This window comes from Ambystoma mexicanum, chromosome 10, assembly GCF_040938575.1.
Source record: "Ambystoma mexicanum isolate Mex_15411 chromosome 10, UKY_AmexF1_1, whole genome shotgun sequence".
Classification (NCBI taxonomy): domain Eukaryota; kingdom Metazoa; phylum Chordata; class Amphibia; order Caudata; family Ambystomatidae; genus Ambystoma; species Ambystoma mexicanum.
The window spans coordinates 1,303,468,901-1,303,488,671 of NC_090932.1; the positions used below are offsets into that span (position 1 = coordinate 1,303,468,901).

The 19,771-nt window shown below is 51.2% G+C and overlaps 1 protein-coding gene across 4 annotated transcripts in view; it reads right to left on the bottom strand.

The window, feature by feature from the left end:
* Positions 1–19,771, bottom strand: part of PES1 (pescadillo ribosomal biogenesis factor 1) — a 297,019-nt gene that overhangs the window by 62,156 nt on the left and 215,092 nt on the right. For all 4 annotated transcript variants that reach the window (XM_069619320.1, XM_069619321.1, XM_069619322.1 and 1 more), the window contains one exon: positions 5,240–5,365. In XM_069619320.1, the coding sequence (XP_069475421.1) occupies positions 5,240–5,365 (126 nt within the window). The remainder of the gene's footprint in view (positions 1–5,239; positions 5,366–19,771) is intronic.

The window sequence follows — 19,771 nt, forward strand, 5'->3', positions numbered from 1 at the left end:
TGAGCATCGCCTTTACCTCCAGGAGAAGTTGAGGGACGTGAAGTTCTTTCCTGGCCACGGGGGGGACGCGCGGGCACCTTCTTTGAAACTCGAGCGCGTGGCCCCGGGCCAGGGCGTCCAGCACCCAACGGTCGGTGGAGATGGACTCCCACACGCTGACGAAGCCCGCCAGCCGGCCTCCCACCGGGGTGCTTCGGTGGGGGCCCGACCCCACGGCCGGTTCAATCCTGCTTGGACGCGGCCTTGCCGCCTTGGCCTCCTTGGCGACGACGGCGGGGGCCGCCAGACTTGCCTCGTCCTCTGTAGGCCTCTTGCGACGACGAGCGGGCCGCTTGACGGTAGGAAGCGAAACCGCCGCCGGAACCTTTGGAGGCGCCCTTGCCTCCGCCGCTCCGAAAGGGCGTCCGCCGTTGCTGCAGTACTCCAAGGGCCCGGGCCGTCTCAGTATCCGCCTTGATGGCCTGAAGGGAATCGTCCACTGTCTTCCCAAACAGGTTGTTCCCGTCGAAGGGCATGTCCAGGACCCTGGTCTGGACGTCCTGCCGAAAGTCCGTAGCCTTGAGCCATCCGCGACGTCGAAGGCAAACGCCGTTGCCCATCTGGCGGAACCCAGTGTCGGCGATGTCCGTCGCCACGGTGATGGCGTGGTCCGAGGCCACCTCACCTTCCTGCAGGATCTCAAGGGCCTCCGCCCTCTTGTCGTCCGGCAGAAAATCCAGCAGGGGAGCTATCTTGTACCAGAGTTCCCTGTCGTAGCGGGCCACGATAGCCAAGGCGTTGGCCGCTTTAATCGTCGTCGCCGCCGACGAGATGACTCTGCGTCCCATGGCATCCAATTTCTTTCCCTCGCCGTCCGGCGGGGAAGTCGACGTGGAGGCCGCACCCCCCCCCGCTTTCTTCCTGGCTGCCGCGGAGACGACGGAGTCCGGGGTAGGCTGCGCCCGGAGGCATAGGGGGGCCGAGTCCGGGACCCGGTACTTTTTCTCGTACCGGTCTCTTTTCGCTGGCGTCGTGGAAGGGTTCTTGAGGAGGGAAAGGCCCTCATCCCAAATGTCGTCCAACAGAGGCACTGCGAGGACCGTCTTCCTCTTGGTCTCGCGCCGTTGGTAAAGGAAGCCTTCCTTTTTCTTCTCCTCAGGGCAGAGTTGGAAAAGCTCGGATGCCCTGGCGATCATTGAGTGGAACGATCCAATCTCGTCGGGCGGAGAAGCCCTGGGGGGAGGCGACGACGGAAAATCCTCGTCGTATGCCTCGTCGTCCGTACCCGTCGCTGCCGTGTCAGTCCCCGTATCATCCCCTCGGGTGGACGGGGAGGAGGGCTGGACGGGGCGCGACGGTTGAAAAGGAGGCGGTGGATGGATCCTTCTTTTCTTGGTAGGGGGAACACCAGAAGGTCCCGGTTCTGGATCCCCCGACGGGAGAGGTTCCTCCGTCGGTAACGGTAGTCTCGTCCTTATCTCGGAGCATAAGGACTGTATAGCCAACAAAATGGCCGCTGAGTTGTCTTGCGGCGCTGGCAGAGGGGAATCCGACGGGCGAGCAGGGGCCCCGTCGGTATCCTCGACGATGTCGTCGTCGTCACCTGCGTCGGGGCCCATTCCGACGGGCTGGTCTTGTTCCACGCCTAGGCCGTGGCTTAAGACCTCGATCAGTTCCTCTTCTGAGGTTGAGGCCGAATCTACGACGACGCCCTGCCCCCCCTTCTTCCCCACGGAGGGTTTCACGGGGGTCCTATCGATGGGCACGAAAGAAGACTCCCTCCGAGGAGGCAGGGAGATTCTGGGCCCCGAGGCCGCCACCACTGGTGCAGCCTCCACAGGCTGGGCCAGGGCCGCCGCGACCGTTTCGATAGAGGGCTTGGTCGAATGGATCAAGGCCTTCACCACCTTAGGTGCGCTCACCGCCTTATCCTTGAGGGAGGGGGCACTGCCACGCTCCTCCTCTGCCTTAGAGCTCGACCGGGGTCTCTCCAGGAGCTTCGCCGGGTGCTCGGCCTTCCTCTTACCCGACCCAGAGCGTTGGCTCGTGGTTGATGGTGCCGGGGAGGGTGCGCCCTGCCTGGCGCCCGTAGAGCCCGACCGTTCGGCGCTCCCGGTGCCAGCGGACTCGCGGTGCTTGGCCTTATGTTGGGCCCCCGTCGCCGGGGCGCCCTCAAAGGTCTTAGAAGACCGCTCAGATTTCTTCTTCTTCTCGCCAGACGGGCTCTTACCCTCCAGCCAGCTGGCGAGACGTTGATGGCGGTCCTTCATGGTCCGTTCCGACATGTTGCCGCAAAACGCACAGTCCTTCTCCACGTGCGTCTTGTCCCCATGAAGGCAGTAAAGGCAGAAAGAGTGTTCGTCCTCCTTGAAGACGTTCTGCAGCTGGCATCCAGGGCAGGCCCTGAACAGCTTTCCGGGCGTCGAGCTTCCCTTCTCCTGGGCCATCTCCGAGACCCGGCCTGAGAAGCTTCTGGAGTCCTCCGAAGTGTAGCTCGACGAAATCTTCACCCTTGAGGGGCACAGATGAATCCGACACGGGTCCCCGTTGATCGGATGTAGGATCGGTGGAGCTTGAGGCTCTTTTGACCGAAAGAATCGAAGTTTTTGTGAAAAAGCGCGAAAAAATAGCACTAACGCTCGAGAGCAATAGCACGAGGATCCCAACACATGAACGTGCGGTAAAAATCTGAAGATGGCTGCCAGAGGCGGTGCTTAGGTAGAGGGCAGTCATTGGCTGTGGTCAGTATGACGCAGAGACCAGTGATTGGTTATTACTACGAAAGACAGATCAGAAACGAAACTGATACTGGTTTTTTCTTTACCGAGGATTCCCAGCCTGACGACGGGGAATATTCATGAGCATGTGAATCCATGCCAGACCCCATGCTGGAGAAGTAAGGCTACACAACAAGACTCACGTCCTCTTTTAAGGTTAAGGTTTACAGTACCTTTGGTTCCTCTGCAGATCCTGGTGTTCCTGGGGGTCAGGCGTGGGGACAAGAGGGAGGACCTCTGGGGACACCTGCACTACAATGGGAAGGTCAGCAGCAGCAATGAGCAAACTTCAATTCAGCGGCACTTCGCGGTTTCAGCTCCTCGCAGCTACAGCAAATAGCAACACTGGGGTTCTCGGATAACACTTAAGACTTTCCTCGCATCTGGGGTCCAGCACTCTGTTGAGGTGGATCAGGCTTGGTCAGTCCTGCTTCAGGAAGTCCAGGGAATCTTCCTGGCACTCCGGTCCGATATAAAGGCGATCCACTCAGTTTGGCGTTCCTCTCCCTGGCACTTCGGTTCAAGCAGCAGTGGAAGTACAGCCAGCTCCGAAAGGATATGATAGGTTATTTATAACGGATGTCCAAACAAGTTCACTTTGGGGTTGATTGGTCATACCAACCCAAGGGGAGAATTCTTCCTTGCATGGCTTCTCTAGTCGAAATGAATTTGGAGCTTCAGCACAGCAGCAGGGCTTCACCAGACAAACCAACGGTCCAGGAGCTACAGCAGGTGTCTCTTCAAAGTTCTTCGGATTCCTTCATCCAGTGGTCGACTGCTATCCAAGACAAAAAGGCTCGCTTTTATATACATGTTTCTTCCATTAATTCCAGTTTAGCTGTCAATCACACAGCAGGATGTCTATCCTTGCCGGAAAGTCTGCCGGCCAATCACCTTTGGGTGCATTCCTGTAACCAAGGAGACCAAGCAGAAGGAGTTTCGGGCACCTCCCTCGCTTCCTGCCCTGCTAGACACGCTGGAGCCAGAGGCAGGCTTCACCAGTGAACCCCACCAAAGACAAAAAGAACAAAGGAACCAAACCTGGTTTGGCACACTGCGTAAATCTCAAGAAGGACCTTTCCAACAAGAAACGGTGAAAAAAGACAATTGGGGCCATTTTGACAAAATGAGCACCCATGGGTGCTATACTGCAGCTGCAAATGCAGCCCACGGTAAAAACACACAATGGTAGGAAAAGTTAAACACTGCCACCCGCCATTAATTGTAGAAGGAAACATAAAAATGGTACACAACAAGTTAGACAAAGGGGATACAAAGTAACCCCTCCAGCACCCTATTGTAAGATAGTGTGTGCTGGGTATAAAAAGAGAAGAATGTAAATACAGTACATTTCACATTACTACTCTTTGAAAGAGTAGCTGTCCAAGAAAAGCTATTTTAACCTTAGCATAGAGCCAAAGGATTTCTCTGTGACACTGCACTGAGGGTGATGCGAGTCACAATATATAAAGATGATGGCTATGGAGTTTGTCAGTGTTCAAATCACTCTTCAGGATAAAAATGTAAAGCCCTAAAGTCCAGCAAAAGAGCTGGGGGTCTGTAAGGTAGAAGTGAATTAGCACATTTCTGAGAATTCTCCCCAACACTGTCGAGCCTGAAAGCCACGTTCATTAAGCCTTTGTCTGGAGCACTGACATTTTGCTATTTTTTTAAAGCTTTGAACCAGGTGGTTTTTGCAGTCTCAAACCTTTGATGTAGGGCAGAGAATGTGGACAGGAAATACTTGAAGTTGGCACAATAATACGCCCAAACACTTGACAATGTTGGAGTTGCTCATTTAGTAGGAAGCACATACAAGATAGCAGCTGGTACACTTCATCTTTAATCCATTTTAGGTTGTATGTTTACAGAAACACTCCAAGTCTCTCTCTAAAAAAAAAAAAAAAACACATTTGCTCTGAGGCATGAATGCGTTTTACATTTTTATCTAGGATGCTTTCACTAATGATTATGGAACAATAATCAGTAATATGCTGTGCATTTTTAACTGAATGTATATGGATTTATGGTGTTTTGACTAGAGAATAAAGTATTGATTGACAAACATTCCTCGGCTCACATCAGTAAATGTCACGCTTAGTCACTGCCATTCTTCACGCAACCATATTCCAGAACAAAGTACTGTTCCATAGGTAGTGGATTTTTCAAACACTAGAGATGCCACTTGGGCCCTTCAGGAAGAAACTGCTTTGTGCAAGCCAAAGGGACCGCTACTTGAGCAACCATTCTCACCAACCACAACTAGTACAACTGTCAGGGCAATGACAAGAATAATAAGGATAATGTTTGCATTAGCACCCCCCTCCCCACTTTCAAGGACCATCAAACTCCCATGAGGGCCACAAACACACAAGTTGCATCTCCAGTGAGGTGCAGATAGAAATCATTGGGGGAAACGGGCAGGACATCCAACAATCAAATAGCAAAAGTGAGGAATTTACTTCTGAAAGTTTGGAACTCACCTGTTTATGACCTGCTTGTCAAGAGTAGGACGGTCAACAATATGATGAGTGATGGTTTCATCTGACGTACTGTATGTTGCTCCGATACAAACAGACTGATCCCAGGAAACCAGGCCACCAAAACTCCTAATACAAAAACATCCAATCAGAAAATTAGACACACATGAAGAACCTTAAATGGCCATTAGTGACTAACACGCTTAGTCCATAGTCCCCTTTCTTCCATACTGTATGGGCGTCGCTCGCGAGTGACAGAAGACAAACCTTTTTACACCAGAAAAATCATCTTCCCCTTTAAATTTAGAGGAGCTGCCCTGGGAGCATGCGCTCACCTGACTCCGCCCACCGGCACCACTTCAGTCCCCATTGACGCATTAACAATTTTCAGCATTGCCTAATGACCCCAGTATTATCAGGGGGGAGGATTGTGGGACGTATGGCGGAAAGGGGACTATGGACTAAGAGTACGTTAGTCACTACGCGAACTATTCACTCTTACGTCCTGGCCCGTTTCATCCATACTGTATGGGCGATTACAACTAAGTGTAGCCCCAGGGTGGACAGCAGACCCTCCTTAAGAAAACCGGTTTCTTAGAACCGCCTGTCCGAGCGCCACGTCTGACCTAGAGGCAGCGTCCAAGCAGTAGTGCTTAAAAAAAGCCAAAAGGGTGGCTCAGGTGTTTGCATGAGGGGTGGTTGTCATGGGGCATGGGGCTGATGACCTGCCACGGCACATGATTCTGGAACGTGATGGCTGTGGCCTTGGCCCTGACCACATGGGCATGCAAGTTAGCTGGCACTGGTTTGTGCTGTCCCTCCTAGTACTCACTGATGGTCATGACCATTCCACCTTGCTATTTAGGCCTGATAACCTGGCCTTGACACCCCCCCACGACCCCTCCCGAAGGTGACAAAAGTCATCCGACTTGCAGAAGTCCTTGGTCCTGGCCAAGTACTATTTCAGCGCGCGTCCGACATCCAGACGGTGCAAGACCCTCTGAGGTTCGTCCTTGGGGTCGGCGAAGAAGGAAGGTAAGACTTTCCTCGTTGAGATGGAAGGAGAAAGTCTTCTTGGGTAGGAACACGGGGTGCGTTCGCAGGACAACCTTGTCCTTGTGAAAGGTAGTGTATGGCTCCGACGCGACCAGGGCCTGGATCTCGTCGATTCTGCGAGCTGAGGCCCACTAGAAGGAAGGGCAGTCTTCATGGTAACCAGCCTGATGTCCGCAGACACCATTGGCTCAAACAGTTTGTGCGCCAAGGCGCCCAACACGATATTAAGGTCCCACATGGGGTGGGGTTTCTTTATAGGTGGGTAAAGCCTGTGGAGGCCTGCCCGATGTCGCTTGACCACTGAGTTAGAGGAGAAGATGCCCTCTTCCGGGTTCCTGTAAGCCCCTATGTCTGTCAGATAGGTGCAGCATGTTTCCACCTGTACGCCTGAATGGGCGAGGTGTGCCAAAAAGGGCACGTCATCCAAAGTGCACTTAAGGGGGTCGATCTCTCTGGAGTCGGAGCCAGTTGCGGCCCGCCATGCCGTTTTGTCCGGCCCGCGAGGCACAAAGACTTTCCTAATGGAGGGCGGCCCGCAAGCAGCATCGGCCGCCCTCCATTAGGAAAAGTCTTTGTTGTCTTTCGGGCGGGACAAAACGCTGGTCCTCATTGGTTCAGTGCACACGAACCACGCAGCTCCTACGAGCCACGTAGTGCGTGTGTGCTGCAGCAATGGAGGGCAAGCGCTACGGCCGGCGTGGCCAGTAAGGCTTGATGCCGGAAGGCATTTCAGCCTTGCTGGCCACGCCAGCCGTAGTAACAGACCTCGCCAGCGTTCCAGCACATCTGGGTAAGTACATGGTTGGGGGGGCTGTATGTTTGTGTGTGTGTGTGTCTCGGGTCCGTCCTGACTGTTTTTTGTTTTTGTATGCATGTTGAGATGCGGGGGGTGGGGGGGGGTGTCGGGTGTGTATGGGTGTGTTTGTAGTCGTATGTCTGCAGTGTATGTTGAGATGCGGAGGGGGATGTGTGTCGGGTCTGCCTGAATGTGTTTGTGTGCAAGTTCAGTGCATGTTGAGATGCTAGGGGGGAGCGGGGGGTAACAGTTGGAGGGGTCGGGTCTGCCTGAATGTTTGTTGTTATTGTTGTTGTGTGCACGTTCAGTGTATGTTGAGGGGTGGGGGGTCCGGGTCTGTATGCGTGCATGCTTGTGAGTTGGTTTGGTGAGTTGGGGGTGGAGGGGGTTCGAGTCTGTATGGGTGCATGGTGTATGCTTGTGGGTTTGTGTGCCGGGGTGGGGGTTGGGGGGTTCGGGTCTGGATGGGTGCATGGTGTATGCTTGTGGGTTTGTGTGCTGAGTTGGGGGTTGGGGGGTTCGGGTCTGGATGGGTGCATGGTGTATGCTTGTGGGTTTGTGTGCCGAGTTGGGGGTGGGGGTTCGGGTCTGTATGGGTGCATGGTGTATGCTTGTGGGTTTGTGTGCTGAGTTGGGGGTGGGGGTTCGGGTCTGTATGGGTGCATGCTTGTGGGTTTGTGCTGAGTTGGGGGGGGTCGGGTCTGTATGGGTGCATGGTGTATGCTTGTGGGTTTGTGTGCTGAGTTGGGGTGGGGGTTCGGGTCTGTATGGGTGCATGGTGTATGCTTGTGGGTTTGTGTGCAGGGGCGGTTGGGGTCTGTATGAGTATGCATGCATGGTGCATGCTTGGTGGCATGGAGCATAGTGTTTGCTTGAGGGGTGGGTGTCTTGGGGCATAGTGTTTGATGAGGGGTGGCTGTCTTGGGGCATAGTGTTTGCATGGGGGTGGGTGTCTTGGGGCATAGTGTTTGCATGAGGGGTGGGTGTCATGGGGCATAGTGTTTGGTCGGGGAGTGAGGGCTATGGGGCATAGTGTTTGCTTGAGGGGTGGGTGTCTTGGGGCATAGTGTTTGCATGAGGGGTGGGTGTCATGGGGCATAGTGTTTGCATGAGGGGTGGGTGTCATGGGGCATAGTGTTTGGTCAGGGAGTGGGGGCTATGGGGCATAGTGTTTGCATGGGAGTGGGTGTCATGGGGCATAGTGTTTGCATGAGGGGTGGTTGTCATGGGGCATAGTGTTTGGTCGGGGAGTGAGGGCTATGGGGCATAGTGTTTGCTTGAGGGGTGGGTGTCTTGGGGCATAGTGTTTGCATGAGGGGTGGGTGTCATGGGGCATAGTGTTTGCATCAGGGGTGGGTGCCATGGGGCATAGTGTTTGCATGAGGGGTGGGTGTCATGGGGCATAGTGTTTGCATGAGGGGTGGGGGGCTATGGGGCATAGTGTTTGCATGAGGGGTGGGTGTCTTGGGGCATAGTGTTTGCATGAGGGGTGGGTGTCATGGGGCATAGTGTTTGCATGAGGGGTGGGGGGCTATGGGGCATAGTGTTTGCATGAGGGGGGTGTGTCTTAGGGCATAGTGTTTGCATGAGGGGTGGGGGCCATGGGGCATAGTGTTTCCTTAAGGGGTGGGGGCTATGGGCCATAGTGTTTAATAAAAATTGGGGGTTGAAAAAGCCTCACGCCACGCAACACCTACCGCCCCACCCACATTTACTTTTCGACCCACTATAGCCATCATGTAGGGTACTTTCGGCCCTCTGTCAAAATCAGTTGTGCACCCCTGATCTAGACCATTTACTCTTATACTGGCTTCTAGGAGCCTTGCTTCTAGCGCCCTGGATGATCTCTAGGTTAGCCTGCGAAAGGCTAAAGTGTTTCAGCGTGACCTGCTCAGGATCCACGCTGCAAGGGCTAGTTTGTGAGGAGCAGGGCCGAGAGCCGTGCCTCCCCCCCCCGCTGGGTTGGAGAGGAGCTGGGCCCAGCGGTAGGTTAGTTGGTGGTCTGTCCGAAAGGCTGAGCACCTCGGAGAACCAGTCTCACCAGCCACCATGGAGCTATCAAGATGCTGCTGACGTGCCAAAATTCCTTTATCTTGCAGATCACCCTGTGAACCAGGGGTGTGGGCGGGAAGGCGTATGCAGTCATGTTCCACTGCATCTGGAATGCGTCGCCCAGGGAGCCAGAGCCCTGCCCCTCCCATGAGGCGACCAACTGCCATTTCCTGTTGTCCCGAGAGGCAAACAGAACCACCTGGGGGAACCCCCACCTGAGGAAGATCTCCTTCAGCACCAGGTCGTTCAAATAACTCATAATTGTCCGCCCCCGGTCTGCTGAGCCTGTCCGCTTCCAGGTTGAATTCCCACGGGAGGTGGACAGCCCTGAGGTAGATGATGTTCTCCAGAGCCTATTTCCACATGCTGACTGACAGGTTGCAGAGCGGAGGGGATCTGGTACCCCCTACTTGTTGACATAGTATATGCTGGTGGAGTTGTCTGTCTGGATCAGTGTTAGGCAAAGCTTGAATGCAGTACCCTCAGGGAACACTACAAACCACTATGACTACAGGTAAAGGCAATCCAACCTGTAAGCTTGTACTACACAGTTTTGGTAGTGTGTTGAGCAGCCAGGCTTATCTCAAGAGGGGAGATGGGGGCTGTAGTGGAGTTAGAGATTCACAGTTACGGGTATTTAAATAAACTCTTACACTCAAGGTTTCTTACATAAACAATTATTAATTTATCAGTCCGTTATAAAGCTTTCTTTAGAAGGGAACAATATACTAGTAACATACAAATACACTGCAATACTGTACACTGAGTTTCTGAATCAGACAAGACACTTGGGATGGCCCACAGACACAACCTACACCCACAGGTGACTTCAATGACAAGGGTGCTGGGGACATTAATATCTTACTGTTGGCATTCAGAACACTTTAAAAAGTTGGTAAAAGCCAAAGGTTATTAGAACACAAGAAATTACAAATATTCCTAAGTAGGGCAAATACTTTCAGATATCAATTAGAAGAGTCATTCAATTCAATAGGCTAAGCCAAAGTCAATAGGCAAGAGTCTTTGTATAGGATGCAGCACTTCAGGTAAGTAAACGGAAGAGACTTTGCACAAGATCTTAGGAGACTGGAAAAGAAGAATCAAATGTAGGGCCACAAGCTGATTAGAGTTGTGGAAGTTGCAAGTACTTCTACACTAAGTGGTAAATTCTCTTAGACTTATTTTACAGTACCTTGGTAAAGAAGAGAAAGATGCAGCTGACACTTCTGTTCCTGGGCAGCTCTCAAGATCTCATGGTTCCTGGGCCTCAGTCGTGGGGACAAGAGGGAGGATGTCAGGGGACTCCTGCACTGCGACTGTCACAACTTCACTTTTAGTGGCTGTTTCGCGTTTCGGCTCCTTGAGGTACAGCAAATCGCAATAAGCATGTTTCCTGGCTATAAAGGTGGACTGTCCTTGCTTCTGGGTCCCACACTCTGCTGAGGGGGCTCAGGCTTGGTCAGTTCTGCTTCGTGGGGGTCCGTTTTTGGGACTTTGTACCTTTAATTCCATTTGTTTTCTGCATTTGTTTTCTTTTGGTTATGAAGTCTAACCAACTCCATAGGCACCATCTTTTCAATTGTGTCACACAGCACCCTTAGTGGAGTGGCACAGGGAAACCTTTTTAGGCTTTCCCAAGGTTTAAATACCTGCTCTGGGATAAACTACTGTTTCCCAGAGTAAGTAAAGTGAAATTGACTTTACTAGTCTATTAAAATCCTAGACCCAGCACACCCTATCTTACAATAGAGTGCTGGAAGGGTTACTTAGTATTCCTGTGTCTAGATACTCATGTAGCAGTCAAATGCTATCCTTTCCTCTCAATGGCTGGTGGCAGTGGTTTTACAACGAACGGCCATGATTTCTCCCGACCGTGAGCACCGGTAGCGTTATATCGCAGGAGCCATGTTTTTCAAGATGCCGTCAGAGCCCACTCTGTAAAAACAGGTTGCGATCTTTTTTCGTCATATCTTTGAGGAAAGGTCCTTCTAGAGTTTTGCACTGCGCGCCAAACCAGGTTTGGTCTTTGTTCATTTGCCTTTGTCTGGCTTCAGGAGTGAAACCTGCCTCTGGCTCCAGAGTGTCTGGGGTGAGCAGGGAGCGAGGTGCCCGAAACTCACTGTGCTTAGTCTCCGAGGAGACCCAAATGCACTCTGTTGCAATTGGCTGGCTGACTGTCCGGCAAGGACAGCCACCCTGGTGGGTGAGTGACAGCTAGGCTGGAATGAATGGGAGAGAACTGAATAAAAGGCGAGTGTCTTGGCTTGGAAGGCAGTCTCGACTACTGGAACGAAAGAACCAAAGACGAGGTTGAAGAGGATGGCTGCTGTAACTCCTGGACCGTTGGTTTGCCTGGTGAAGCCCTGCGGCAGGTCCGAACTGCCAAGTTCATCTCGACAGAGAAGACCTGCAAGAACGACTTCTCCCTTTGAGTTTGTGGGACCAATCAACTCCACAGTAAGCCACCTGGATACCTATCTCGGAGCTGGTTGCATCTTCCTCAGAGTGCTGCAGGAAACTATATAACCAGGGAGAGGGACACCAGCTTGTGTGAGTTACTTACACCAACCTGAATTGAAGTTTGCCATTGGCAGCTTTTTGACCCGTCCCAGTGCAGGAGTCCCCCGATGTCCTCCCTCTTGTCCCCACAACTGAGGCACAGGAACAGCGAGATCTGCAGAAACTGCCAAGAACAGAAGTCATCAGCTGCATCTTTTTCTTCATTGAAAGGTAATATGAAACGTGAGTACTTACCTCTAGCGGTGAAAGTGCTGGAAACTTTTGCAACTCGGAGGCCTAATCAGCTTGTGACCCAACATATGATGATTCTTTTTTACAAACTACTTCCAAGAACTTGTGCAGAGACTTTATCGTGTACTTACCGGAACCACTTTATCCTATCCAAGACTTTAGCCCATTGACTTTGGCCTAGCCTATTCTATCGAATTGACTCTTCTGGTGAACTCCAAGTATTGGCACTATTTAAGAATAATTTTAATCTTTCATGTTCCAATAATCTTTTTACTCATCTTGAAAAGTATTCTGAAATAGTATTGAAGTATATTTGTATATGATATTGCCTCCTTCTAATGAATGTTTTATAACTGACATACATTTATAAGTATTTATCAAAAATAAAATTGAGTGCAGGTTTTCTTTTAACACTGGCAATTATAGACCTCTGTGTAACATCATTGTTGCTCACATTCCCCTCTTGAGATAAGCCTGGCTGCTCAGCTACGCTACCAAAACTGTGTAGTACAGACTTATACCAAAGGTTGGTTTGCTTACACCTGTAGTCCTAGTTGTGTGTAGTGGTCCCAAAGGGTACTGCATACAAACTTTGCCTAACAGAGACCGGATGATCTTCCAAAAGCTTTAGGCCAGCTTAAAAATAATGCACACAATCGGGTGTCCCTCTGCCTGGCTATACGGTTTCCTGCAGCAACTCTGAGGAAATTCAATCAGCTCCGAGATGGGTGTCCAGGTGGCTTACTTTGGAGTTGATTGGTCCCACCAACTCAAAGGGAGAAGTCGTACTTGCAGGGGCTTCTCGGTCGATGCGAACTTGGCAAGTAGTCACTGCAGCAGGGCTTCGCCGGGCAAACCAACGGTCCAGGAGTTGCAGCAGGCGTCCTCTTCAAGCTCTTCTTGGTTTTTCGTCCAGTGGTCGACTGCCTTCCGACTCGCCTTTTATTCAGTTCTCTCCCATTCAGTCCAGCCTAGCTGTCACTCACCGAGCAGGGTGGCAGTCCTTGCCGGACAGCCAGCCAGCCAATCACCACAGAGTGCATTTGGGTCTCCTAGGAAACTAAGCACAGGGAGTTTCGGGCGCCTCCCTCACTTCCTGCCTAGCCCAGACACTCGGGCGCCAGAAGCAGGATTCTCTCAGAAACCCCGCCAAAGGCGAAATGAACAAAGAAACCAAACCTGGTTTGGCGCACAGAGAAACTCTCTAGAAAGACCTTCCCACAAACACCTGGTGAAAAAAGAAGACCGGGCACCATTTTAGCAAAGATGACTGTATGCCATTTTGAAAATGATGGCTCCGCGGTTACTTTACCGGAGACGCGAACGGTCGTGGTAAATGCAAACCAAGGTAGTTCAACACGAAACCACTGACACCAGCCAGTCAATTGAGGAAAGGGTAACATAATATGCTACACAAGAAGCTAGACGACATGCATTACTTACAACCACAAGAAATGCTTTTACGGTATCTGCTAAGATTCACATGCTGTGCATATAGTCTGACATCCAGTGGTAACCGCACGCAGAGTATTGCATCTGGTCTTTCGGGGACCGAAAGGAGACGTCGGCATAGGCGTGTCTAACACTATCCCTAACGTGACATGTAGTGTACCCAAAATCCCTGACGCGCTGAGGTCCCTCCGATTGTATTTTTTCTGCCATGAGGGAGCCCAAGGCTATGGAGAGTGAGTACATGAAGAAGAGAGTAGTAAGACGTCCATGTTCCTTCCACCCAGAGCGGGGAGGTAAGGAGGGCGCATGTGAATCTAAGCCGATACAACCATCAGAAATGCTTTTACGGTAAGTAATGCATGTCTTCTGATGTTTGTTAATCTCCTTAGAATCACATGCTGAGCATAGACTAGCGAGTAGTACCCGGAGTTGGAGGTGGGTTGTGAGAAGGAACAGTAGAGAAATGATGTTTTAGTACTGCTTGTCCCACCTGAGAATCAGACCTAGAATGAGTGTCTAGGCAATAGTATTTTGTAAAGGTGTGTACAGAACTCCAGGTTGCCCCTTTGCAAATGGACTTGAGGGGAACATTTGCAATGAATGTTATGGAAGCCCCAGTGCCTTGAGTAGAGAATGTGCTCTAGACCTGAATGATAGTTCTCTCTTAGCAAGAGCGTAACAGTGTGATGCATTTGACAATCCACCTTGAGATAGCGGATTTAGAAACCGGATCTCCTTCCCTACCAGCTGCCACTGAAACAAAAAACTGGTTTCTTTTCCTCAGTGGTTTAGTTCTTTCCAGGTAGAACATGACTGCCCTGCGCACATCTAGTGTGTGCAGGCTTCTTTCGGCCATGCTAGTGGGATTCTGGAAAAAGGTAGGTAGTTTAATCGACTGGTTCACATGGAACTTCGATATGAATTTAGGCGCAAATCTGGGGTGCGTGCGTAGGACTACCTTATCCTTGTGGACTGTGACAAAGGGGCCTAGAACAGAAAGTGCATGTAGTTCGCTAACCATTCTGATAGAAGTGATAGCCACTATGAAGGCTGTTTTATAAGTCAGGTCTTTCAGACTTGCTTTATGCATAAACTCAAAGGGAGCTCCCATAAGCCTGGTCAAAACCACATTTAGGTCCCACCCAGGAGCTGGGTGAGAAACAGGAGGATACATCCTCTGAACCCCTTCCATAAAGGCCTTAATCACCGGTATTTTCCACCGCAACACTTTTTGATGTGGTGTAGGCTGACAAAGCAGCCAGATGAACCTTTAGGGGAATTGAAGACCAACCCAGGGTCCAACAGATGGGTTAGGTACAGCACAATGTGTGTGGGTGAGCAATCAATGGGATTGACACCTTTGGAATTACACCAGATGACAAAACGTTACCATTTGCTGGCATAGCAATAACGTGCGTTCGGTTTCCTAGCTTCCCTGATTATGTCTATGCACCTCTGAGGGAGCTGTAGGTGTCCAAACTCTATGACCTCAGGAGTCAGGCTGCTAAATTCAGAGTTTGTGGGCAGGGATGTAGGGTCTCTTACACCCCTCCCCTGTCCTGAGACAACATGTTGTACAGGCAGGGTAGTTTCACTGGTGGGGAGAGGGACATTTTCATCAGATGAGCGAACCAGGGTTGGCGGGCCCACATGGGGGACACCAGTATTATGGTAACTGGTTCCTGGTGCATCTTGTGCACTATCTTGTTGAGAAGGGGAGTCGGGGGGCAGGGGGCAGGGAGGGAAGGAAGCGTAGACAAATTTCCCTGACCATGTTATCCAGAGACCGTTCCCCTTGGAGCAGTTATGGGGGTACCTGATGGCATAGTCTTGGCATTGGGCGTTCTCCTGAGTTGCGAACAAGTCAATATCTGCGAAGCCCCATTCTGCGAAGACCTTGGACACAATGTCTTCGTGCAGGCGCCATTCGTATTCTTCGGGAAGAGGAAAATCTCTGCTGAGCACGTCTGCCAGAAGATCGAGTTCCCCTGGAACATGTAGGGACAACAGAAACAGCTTGTGTCTGAGAGCCCATATCCAAATGATTTGGGACATCTTGGATAGCCCTGGAGAGTGAGTGCCCCCCCTGTTTGTTCAGGTAATAGATTGCTGTAGTACTGTCCGTTAGAATCAGCACTGTCTTCCCTTGCAGTTGCATCTGAAAGGCCTTCAATGCTTTGAACACCGCTAATAGCTCCAATTTATATGGTTTGGACGCTGCCTGAGGGGACCACACTCCATGTGTGGTCTGCTGAAGCAGGTGAGGGGCACCCCCCCTCCCCCCCCACCCAGTGAGAGATGCGTCTGTCATGAGAGTGGCTTCCACTGCAGGGGTGGTGAAGGTTTTCCCCTTCAAGAGGTTTTCCTTTGACTACCACTGCAGAGAGAACGAGGGCTGGCGTGACAACTACTAGATCTTCCCATTCTCCGCTGGCCTGACACCACTGGCTGTTGAGCCACTCTTGCATGGGACGCATGCGCAGCCACGCGTGGGAAACCAAGTATATGCACAACGCCATCATTCCTAGCAAATGCATGGCTTTGCGCACCGTCACCTCCCAACTGGCTACATATTGAGGAATCTGAAAAAGCATGTACTGAACTCTTTCATTGGAGGGGAAGACGGGACTGTCTTCCCTCCAAATTAGAGCTCCCAGAAATTGTTTTGTTTGACTGGGGACTAGACTGGACTTGTTTTGGTTGATTGAGAAATCCAGACTGAAAATAAGATCTGTTTTTTGGGTGTTCAAAAGATGTGTTGTAAGAGTCCCCTGTGATGAGCCAGTCGTCGAGGTAAGGGTAAAATGGGACGGATAGTCTGCGCAGGTGCGCTGTAGCCACTGTCAGGACTTTGATAAACACCCTTGGCGCCGAAGCGATGCCGAAAGGGAGTACCTCGAATTGGTAATGCCTGTCCTCTATCATGAACCTTATGTATTTCCTGTGCGCTGACAACATTGAAATATGAAAGTATGCATCTTTCATGTCCAATGTTGCCATGTAGTCCCCCTGTTTCAGCAGTGGGATCGCTTCCTGTAGTGTTACCATGCAAAACTTCTGGGGTTTTATGAACTTGTTCGCTGGGCGCAGATCTAGAACAGGGTGCATGGTGAGGTCCTTTTTGGGTACAAGGAAGTACACGGAATAAATACCCTTGTTTACCTGAAGAATAGGGATGGCTTCTATGGCGTCCTTTGCCAGCAGCGCTTCCACCTCTTGATTTAGGATCTCCAGTTAGTCCGGTGAAAGGCGCTGTGAGCGTGGCGGTCTTAACTGTGGAGGTCGGGCGAATTCCACGCAGTACCTGTGGGCGACCGTCTTTAAGATCCACTGGTCTGAAGTTATCCCCTACCATGCCATGAGGAAAGATGTTAATCGCCCCCCGACCGGGGTGACATGGGAGGGGGGGACCTAGATCTGGTGGTCATTTTTGACCAGAGGCTGCGGCTCCTCTAGGATTGGGGCCTCAACCTCTGCCGTGTCGCTGACCCCTACAAGGGTATTAGCAGGGCTTCCTGAAGCTTGTCCTGTGTTGAAATTCCCCGTGCCATAGTTGTTTTGGCCTGCACGGGACTACCGTCGAGAGTGGTTACCTCTCTGGGGTGGGGGAAGGTTTTTGTGTGATCTGTTGTAGAGACTTAAGAGTCTCATGCTCCTTCGTGGCTGTTTCAAAGGCCTCATCAACCGCTTTCCCGAAGAGGTTTGTTTCCTCAATAGACTTATTGATGACACGCTTGCGTCTCTGGTTTGAACCCTGAAGTACGCAGCCAAGCGTGTCTTTTTACTAGGGTCCCTTGGGCCAGATACCTTCCAGCTGTTTCAGCCGTGTCCAGTGTGTTTTTAATCACATTCTGGTTCACTGGTCTTCCCTCGCCTATACTGGCGAGAAGCTAGGATTTTACAGGTTCTGGAACCTCTTGGACGCCTTCCTGGAGCAGGTTCCACGGAGCGTCAGCATAGCTTGCCAATAGTGTGGTATTATTTGCTATCCGCGTAGTGTATGCGGCCGCCGAGGTGACTCGTTTGCCTAGGGCATATAACCTCTTGGATTTCCTGTCCGGAGGTGCCTCCCCTGCGGCAAGGGGTACCCCTGCCCTTTTACAGGTGGTGGTTACTATAATTTTTCGACTCTCGGGTTCACTCCTCGGGTTTGAGCTGGTGATACCAACGAAGGGGCCAACCTTCTTTTGACGGAGTTAAGGAGGAGACTGGCATGGCTATATGGAGGTTTTTCCTTAAGGATATCGTCTACAAAATCCTGCTCAGGCACTGCATCTTGAGTAGAGATCTGAAAATGTTCAGCTGCCTTTTTCAACATCGAGGTGAAGGCCATTTGGTCATCTACAGGTGAGGACTGACGAGCTGGAGTGGACGGAGGGGAGTCTAAACACAAAACATCAGTGTCCTCAACTTGATGTGGCGGTGTCCATGGGTCTGTAACCTCCTGCTGGGTTTCTTCCCAATTGTCTGTGGTATCCTGCTGTTCTTCAAAACCTTGTAGAAATGAAGTGGACAATGTCTTCATGTTGGGCTGGGACAGAAGGCTGCTCTTCTTGATAGTGATAAGAAAATTGAGGGATAGGGTCTCCACAAGACCTTTTCGGGGATGGATGATCAGAAAAACTGATAATCCTCTCCAGCCAGTCCATACACCCCTCGAATTTCTCTCTAGTCCATTTAGAGGACCCAGGCGGGCCTAGGGAGGAAAAATTTTGTTTTCCACCCTACGGCGCGTCGAAAAGAGTCTTAGGGAGTCGGAAAGAGGCTCTTGGCTATCCTCATAAGTATTCTGGGAATCAGGGTAGAAAACCGCGTCCGACATCTTTTCCGCGGCTTGCCCCATGCTTTTAGGTGGAACCGGGGTAAGTGCCACCGCCGCTGGAATTCTCTCGATGCAGTCTTCGATAATCCCCGAATTGGCGTGGGATAATTGTTCCGATGGTCTATCGGTAGGCAATTTACCTTCTGTGGCGTTAGAGGGCCTAGCGGTTGGTTTTTCGACCAGAGGCCTAGCTGTAGTTTTCGGGCCTACTGCAGCCTTCAGGACCTTCGCAGCGTCGGATTTCCGAGCTTCGACGTGTGAAGTCTTTGGAGTAGCGCCCTTACTTGATTTAGATTGCCCTGTCTCAATACGCTGTTGCGGATGCAGGGAAGGCTTTGGATCTGCACGATCCGAGGAAACAGTCGAAATTTTTGGCAGCCCTGTTGGCACTTCCACCTTTTTCAACGAGGACGTCAAAACTGATGTACCGGTTGTATGCTTAGTGTGATGCGTTTGTACGCCCCTGTGGCCGGGTGTTTTCCCTGTAGCGAAACCAGAGTCAGGCCTTTAATGGTCGGGGAAGGGAGTGGCAGGCCTAGAAGTGTCCACCTCAAGGTCTATTACATCCGCTACGGATGTTTGGTCATCTGAGGTGCCCCCGTCACTCTGAGGGGGTGTGGCAGTGGGGTAAGGGGGTTCCACTTGCGACATACCGTACGCAGCCCAACGCTTTACACAGCGCTCCTTAAGAGTCTTAGTCTGAAGGAGTTTGCAAGCCGCACACCGCTTTTCGTCGTGCTCTAGGGTGAAGACAGGAGTTGCACGTCCTGTGTTCGGCCTTCCAAGGATATCTAACCCTACACTTAGGGCAGAGCCTAAAAGGAATCCTTTCCATAGCCAAAGGGCAAGATGACTAGACCAAAAGGGCAAAGAGGGGAAAGGAGGAAAGACATACCGAAAATATGGCCACCCTGACCCCACTCTCTCTACTGTACAGGTCGGCCAGAGTGCCCGACCATGTGGAAAGTCCGGCCGCCGGATGTTCGGTGCCGAAATCCACCACCGTAGACGAATCCCCCAAAGCCTTCGTCGAAGATGTTCTTGTGACCGAAGTGACTTAACTGGGAATAACCGACAATTCGGTACAAGATAAACAATGCCTCTTTCTAAAGATGCGTCTGCCGGTCTGAATATGTTCGTCCGGTACGTACGCGTGGGAGTGTCACTTGGGGCTTTCATCTGGGTCTAGGTATGTGGTCAGTCTCTGCAGCCTTCCTTTGTGGCTATTTTCCATGATGTCTTATGCTCTGTCGATTGGTTGGTTCTTTGGTTTGAGTGTTTGTCCAATTTGAGAGCGGTCGAGGTTGGAGTTATTTTCGTCATCATTTTAATGTCTGGGCATTCTAGTGCGTCTCCGTTGTGGTTACGTTTTGAAGAGCCATGATTTGATGAGTTTCCTGAATGCTAGGTGGTTTGTTTTATTCCATATATTCTTAGGTAGGTCATTCCAGGTTTTGGGTGCCTGGTGAGAGAAAGACGATCCTCCAAGTTTTTTTTCTGTTGTAGGGTTTTGGTTCCAGGCGTATGTCAGTGCTTGATCTTAGTGTTCTTGTCGGTTGGTGTAGGCGTAGTTTGTTGCTTAGGAATTCTTCCCCTTGTTTGTGTA